At 42.1% G+C, this 7,472-nt stretch overlaps 1 protein-coding gene across 1 annotated transcript in view; it reads right to left on the minus strand.

Annotated features, from left to right (window-relative positions):
- LOC110050948 (GDH/6PGL endoplasmic bifunctional protein-like) overlaps positions 1-1,772 on the minus strand; it is a 3,804-nt gene extending 2,032 nt beyond the window's left edge. Inside the window, exon 1 of the mRNA XM_020756928.2 lies at positions 1-1,772. This exon is cut by the window's left edge and continues 2,032 nt beyond it. Coding sequence (XP_020612587.1) covers positions 1-1,757 — 1,757 coding nt within the window. The 5' untranslated portion in view covers positions 1,758-1,772.
- Positions 1,773-7,472: the final 5,700 nt, after the last annotated feature.

Genomic DNA, 7,472 nt, shown 5'->3' on the forward strand with positions numbered 1-7,472 from the left:
TTGTAAATGTGATTGTTTGATGTTTTAGACGATTGACAAAGTCCAGTTGCACCACAACTTCCATCAACCTCACTCCACAAAAACTGAACTCTTTCTCCTGATGTAACAAAATTTAACACATCCAAGTTTTCCTGGTCATACTGGCGTGGCACAACACCATTCATACTGTCTAAAAACTGCGACCAGACTTTCCAGGAAGATAACAGGTCTTCAGTTCCAACAAATATGTTCCTTTGTTCATGATACACAGCAGATATTAGTGTTGTGTATGCATCAGCTGCGCTGTCTTGAATGAAAGTATCAAAATTGTTGACAAAACAACCAAACAGTTTTTGCATTTTGTTTTCAGCACTTGTCAATGGAGAAAATAATTTGGGCTTGGGAAGAAGTCCTGAAAGATATATACCAGGTTTTTGAAGTTTTTCTCCTTGGATATTAAAGACAATCTGTCTGACATCACATCTATCATCATTGACTGAGTTGGCATGCAGTTTATGAACATTGTCCTTAAAGATTAATCGTACATATGCTGTACGCTCCTCAAGCTGCTTTCCAGATACCAAAATGAAAGGAACACCATGCCATCTTGCACTGTTAATAAGCATTGTCACAGCAGCAAATGTTGGTGTATTGCTATTTTGATGTTGTTCAGTCTCCTGATGGTGGTGCATGCGATAGTCTCGGTACTGGCCAATAATCCCGCTCCATCTATTCATGGGTTTGATCTCTTTCAAAAGCCTTAGTTTGTTTTGCATGATGCTCTCTCTATCCCCAGAGCTCTTTGGTATCTCCATGGCAACCAAAGCAAGGAGTTCTGTCATGTGATTTTGCATCACGTCGCGGATAACACCATAATGGTCATAAAATTTGGTCCTACCCTTACAGTCGTTTTTCTCCTTCAAAACAATCTCCACCCTCTCTATGTGATCTTTGCTCCACAGATCTTTATATAAGTCCTGATTGTCAAAGCGAAACTGCAAGATCTGTGAAACTCCTGTTTTGCCAAGATAGTGGTCTATCCGATAGATTTCGTTTTCCTGAAAATATTGGGACAGGTTTTGAGCTAGCTCCATCGCAGAGGCCAAATCGGAGCCAAAAGGCTTTTCTAGAACAATACGCAGCCGTGTTTGTTTATCTCCACGCCGGCGACAGAATGAATCGATCCTTTTCGCGATGGCCGTGTAGGAAAATGGAGGCACTGACAAGTAAAATATCCGACCCTTCTCCCTTTCGTCTGGTGCCATATTATCCGTAATGATCTTACACAAAGATGAGTAGTCTTGGTCATCTTTTAAACGATGATATTGCTTGACACTTTCATCCACAAATCTCTCCTTCTCGATACTACATAAGTGTTCGCCTTCAGAACACTTCAAAGACTCTTCTAAGATGTGATCAATCTTCTTTTGACCTAACTCAAATTTATCACGAGCCGTAGGGTAGAATCTTAAGGTGTTTCCGTCATTTGTTTCCTGGATAAAAAGCCTGAAAAAGCCTTGCCACAAGTATCTTTTCGCGAGGTCTCCACTGGCGCCGATCAACACGATATTAGTCACATTTCGGTGATACAATTCAGATTGCTGACTATTTGTTGCGGAAATTTGTCTAGTGGAAAGTGAGAGTAGGACTATCGAAGTGAAATAGGCACTAACCAACAATATTCCTCGATATTTAGCTGCAAATAACGTGTTGGAAAACCCACTCCACGCCAGCGCCATATTGAAAATTTCAACTAGCCGAAGTCTCCACGCAGTCATCCGTTTCTGTAACGCAATATCCCACGTGGGGCATTGCGTGACAAAACAAAAATTGAAATAAATCTTATCAGGTTTTTCTTTATGTTACTACAGGTTTTCTTTTTGAGTTGAAAATAAAGGGATTTAAACAGATGATAGTGTTAGTGACACTTTATTATTTTCTTTCCTCACTTTTCACCGCGGCATGGTTTCCGGTCAACGTGACTCAAGCATGTTTAAAAGTCATTTACCAAAATAGCGTGCATTCCAAGGTTAATATTTCGGAAAGTGTTGAAGGCAACAACGAGATTAGTGGTAAATCAGCCAAGAGGAACTAATTAGGTGACCAATTAATTACTTGCGAAAGTAATGGTGCACGTTATTACGAGGAGCACAACAGACTGAATGCACTCGGTGGACGCGTGTGTTGAAGTTGTCGCTGAACACTGATGCACTCACATATGGCCGCCGTAGAAACGTTAACTAGTGAAGTCCTTCAGGGAGAATTCGCCGACGGCTTCGACAGTTTGAATTACAAGACCGCACTGGACAAAGGCCGTTCTTTATACCCACTTGCGTGCTTTAACAGGAAACCAATGGAGCGAACAAGTAATATAAACAACAACAATATTTGTGGAAAATCGCCGATACAAGAGTTCACTTCAGATGGAGCTTTCCCTGCCCCCACACATGAACAGCGCTGTTGCGACGAATTTGCCGATGTAAACAGCGCGACGCTTTCAACACCAAGCCATCACCCTTTTAATTCTACAGAATGGTTTGAAGATTTTACATTTGAAAAATCTCCACCCGTCGATTACGCGGAGCCAAAGTCACCCAAAACTACCTACGAACGAAGTGCTTCAATGAAAGAAAAGGAAAGCGAAAGTTTGGCTGAAAATACTAACATGGTCGCTTTGGCAAAGAACGAGCCTTTAAGTCTAAAGGAAAGGATTTCCAATATTGACTTGAGTATAGAATGGCTAAAATGCGAGTTGACACTAATGCGAGCTCAAGATTTCTCGTTAAAACAACAGTTTGAACAGCTTTTCAAGGAAGTAATGGAATTTAAACTACGGATAGAAATGGAGAAGGACGATGAAGAACAATTCATCGAAGAGGAAATGTCATTTGAAGCAGAGTCCGACTGACTTCCAATCGTTACGAGTAATTTTGCTTATTTACTGCTTGTACATTTTGCCTTCAATACTAACACGAATATATCATAATTCTACCAGTTATTGTTGTAGCAATAGCAGGTTTGTGGGAAGAAATATTTCTTGGGTTCTTTGTTTACTGTTATGATATCATTAATTAAAAAAAGTTACACTCGGGTACGGGTCGCTGCAGATTAATTACCGCAGGGAATTCCATGCTACCGGATATCTAGGAAGGGGAAGCTCCCACAAACAGAATAAGAGTGCTGAATGGCTCCAACTAGTGTGATGCGAATTCAAGGGCAACTTGATTCTGCTGGATATCCACAACAAGCCAAAAATCCAATATTTCTTCGCTAGGCCAGGTTGCTATGTGCGTGAAGTGCTAGCTGATTTTAGACTGCGAAAGTATACCAGCGAGGGTATCTCGCGTGGGAAGAAAGCGTGGTCGCGCGCGCTTTGCGTATGCGCGAGGAAAGAGAGGAGATAGGTCAGTTAGGCTTTCACTGATGTACTCATTGTTTTACATTTCGCTCAGTTTTATAGAAAAAAGGAGGCGCAACTGATTTTTTCTATTATGAGTTATGTCTTTTCTAAATCTTTGTCAATGTGAAAAAGTTCAAAATTGTTCATTTTTCAGCAGACCATAAAAATTTCTACTGGGAATAACAACTCCCACTCTTCGAAAAGTTGTGCAACTTGTGTCATTAAATTATTTATAGAGTTTTGATGTTTACCTTTATATGACTAGAGAACATTTTTGCGGTTTACTTCGTTTTCAGTCAGATAATTTTAACATGCATTGCTGTTACGTGTACCTGAGCTCAATTTACGGACGCTTAGAGCTTTTTCTACATTCTGGCCGCGCGCAAGTTTGAGCGAGAGAAAAAAAAAAATCGATGATACACTTTTTTGCTCTCGCAATTGACGTAGTATGTTGCAAAAATGACCACATAATTACCAGTTCCCAGCTGGTGTGATAGCTCAGTTGGTAGAGCACTGCGCCGGTATCGCAGAGGATCTCATTCAGGTCTTCAAGCCTCTTACGAGAGTTGCTCCGGGGGGGGGGGGGGAGGGGGTACTCCAAGATAAAATTGGTAGGGGTGTGCGGCCCGCTTTCCAAAACACTTACCCTATTTATGACCAAAATCTATGATTTTCAATACCCTGACCCTAAATCAATACCCTGTTTCAGACCTGCCTTATACTTAGTTCCCTAGTTCAGACCGACGTTAAAGGCATCGTGAAGGGCGTTTTTTGATTTTGTTAATCGGTCTTATCGATAAAGACTGATAATGATGAAGAAGTGGCTTCTTCTAAAAACATACCCAATCAAGACTAGACTGCAAAAATCGATACCCTATTTATGACCAACACGGCTGAAAAACCCTAAACTTTGGGGCCGCACGTACCTATATAGCCCGTATAAGGGAGTACCCCCATCCCCGGGGAAGAGTTGCTCCACTATCTTAATCTACCATAAATTTCCAAAATTCACGGTCCTCGTTACTTTCGGAATTAGCAGCCTTTGGGGAAATTCTATGGTTTTTGTTTTAAAATGGCGTAACATGAACTGATGAAGCAAGAAGTGACAACGCTTTGTGGCATTAGCGATACCTTCCCTTATTGTAGAGTGCCTTTAGTACCGTCGTAATTTCGGTATTTTCGGGATCGAGTGGGCTCGCTTCTTTCGGGGGTCGCTACTTTTGGAGAATACAAAAGCAAAAACCGATACAACGTGGGATGATATTTTGAAGGTGTACTATATTTCGGCTGGCCAAACCAGCCTTCTTCAGGTACAATGAAAATTTTACATTCCCAATGTACTAATGGGGTTTATTAGCGGGAACAATTTTTTGACGCACTTTCGGGGGTCGTACTTTGGGAAGTTTGCGGTATCTTATCAGACCTCAGGAAATTGTTTAGGTTACAGTTCTTTTAATATCACTCGCTTAATACGGCCATAGTCATTCCTTTCATTTAGGCTGACAACTCTTCCATGTCCTTCCAGAGTGCTTTCGGATGAGCAACACGTCCGTAATGGCAGTCAGAATTCCGACAGGGTAATGATCTATTCTCCCGTTCCAAATGTAGTCGAAATCAAGCAAATTCTGCAGAACTGACTCGCAGTCAACGCAATTAAATGCAGTGGCGGATCTAGGGGAGGGGCGGGGGGGGGGGGCGGGGGCCCCCGTTATTTTGGGTCAAAAAAGAAGAAATGACTGAAGGAAGAAAAGCCGGCAGGGCAAGTAAAACAAAACCGTCCCCCTCCCCCCCCCCCCCACCCCCGCCCCTTAGCCTGGATCCGCCACTGAAATGCGACCTGACCTACAAATTGGGTGCAAATGACAGATTATCTTCGCGACACGTTATGTTTATCAGGCGATTAAAGCAATTTTAAGATCAAGCAGATTGTGCGTCGAAAATATTTTAAGACGGAATTCACCAGAAGTTCGAGTAACAAGTGGACAAAAACCGTGCTTTGTACCAAGATTATTTACATCGTATTGCAAACTTCAGTACTGTTTTAAATATCTTCTCAAAAAAATCCTTTCTAGCAACACCAAACGTAGAAAACAAATGTTGAACTTCGCATGAATCAATTGAAAGTATTGGTGAAATGAAACTGGTGAATGAAATTTTACCTGCACAATTTCTCTGAACTTTAAAGGGAAATTGTTTTCGGTCAGTTATTTGAGGCAACTATTTATATCTTTAGCTTTAAGAAAATGTAAAAAGGACTTTAAAATACTTAAAATTATTCTGGCACCAGATTTTTGTCCACTAAGAACTGAAATTGCTCGATTTCCTATCGGATCTCGTCTTAAACTGTATTGGCTCAATCCGTCTCAGACAACAACCAGTATGCGTAAAGCTATAATCAAGCGAATGTCTGCGTTAGTTCAAGTGGCTCCCATTATGGCGTCGGAGCTTATATGGTAACGCAAATATAATATTTCTATTCTTCCCGGATGGAAGCCGGGGTTGCTGGTCCATCGTGTGGTTATCCCCAAGCGTTAATTCACCGGCACCCATGTATACACTGGGAGGCTCTGTGAGAGTTGTGTCTTGTTCGGAGCCCTCGGTCCTGAGTCCAGCGGGCTTTGGCCATGCATCACCTATGAGGAACGCTTTAAAAGTAACTAAATGATGTGCAAGAGACAACTGGGGGATTACATATCGTTGTACAGTGAAATATGCCTTTCTGTTTCTCCCTGTAGTGAGAATTCATCGTTCCGAACATTTCACAAAAGTCACAAGACAGTATACTCTTCGGAAAATCTCCCGCAAAATTTCTCAACATGCTGTAGCTTCTTCTTGAACGTTTCCAAAACGTTTGTTTTGGATTTCCAAACGTCTTTATTAAACTTAATCATGTAAACAAATTTAAACTCAATACATCTCTCCCGGTTTGTAAAACGTTTGTAGCGCTATCGACGTAGTTTTCAACTACCGACACTAAGTCAGTAAGTGACGTCTACACCAAAAGCCACATTTTCAGCATTCCCGATACACGGAGACGCTTTCGGAGGAGGGGTGTCTAAACACATTCAAACTGACTGAGATTTACCCTAACCCGTCCTGAAACTCCTACACAGTGCTACACTAGCATGTTTATGTTGACAGAGTTTAATTTATACCAGACCAAGAGACACAAAACCGATCTGAGGTCGGTTATTTTGCGAGTTGCGAAGTTGCGAGTTGCGAGGTGCGAGTTGCGAGGTGCGAGTTGTGAGGTGCGAGTTGTGAGTTGCGAGTTGCGAGTTGCGAGCTGCGAGTTGCGAGTTGCGAGTTGCGAGTTGCGAGTTGCGAGTTGCGAGTTGCGAGTTGCGAGTTGCGAGTTGCGAGTTGCGAGTTGCGAGTTGCGAGTTGCGAGTTACGAGTTGCGAGTTGCGAGTTGCGAGTTGCGAGTTGCGTCAGACAAGGATTGGCGTTAACAATAAAAATAGCTGCTTAGAGAATTAGAGAACTCTTAGAAAACCATAAGCCTACTGGGCATCCACGTCACGTCCCACCCTACGGCCAACGAGAAGACTCTTCAAGCTTGCAGACTGGTCCCAACCAAGAGAAACAGCAACAGCTTTTCTGAGTCACTATACGCTTGAAAAAGTAGCAAGCGGTCACTACACGGTCCAAGTGGCTTTGCACTCATTTTCGCCGTCCTCCGCGAAAGTATCCACGCGAAACACGCGATATCATTTTTCGCGGTAGTGTATGTAGATTTAGCTTAGCTGAATGAATTTTTGTTTCCATTTATTTGAACATGGCGGTGCCCAACCAGAAAGCTTTTGCCTAGCCTGCAGAACAGAACAGAACAGAACAGAACAGAACAAAGCGCGAAGCGCGGCTCGTGTATCACGCTTCGCGGTCTGCTCCCCTAATCCGCCGGTTCAGCAGGCTAGCTTTTGTTACTGTGAGTCACCACTCACAAATAATATTTTTTCTTTATGGCTTCATATTTCTTAATATTCTTTTTTTATTTTCAGTACTTTACCTTATAAATTGTATGCAAATAACCTGTATAGTGTAAATAAAGAATTGAATTGTACCATCTGTAAAATAACTTGAGAGCCATTGC

This window comes from Orbicella faveolata, unplaced genomic scaffold, assembly GCF_042242905.1.
Source record: "Orbicella faveolata isolate gen_17 unplaced genomic scaffold, um_ofav_v1 contig_46, whole genome shotgun sequence".
Classification (NCBI taxonomy): Eukaryota; Metazoa; Cnidaria; class Anthozoa; order Scleractinia; family Merulinidae; genus Orbicella; species Orbicella faveolata.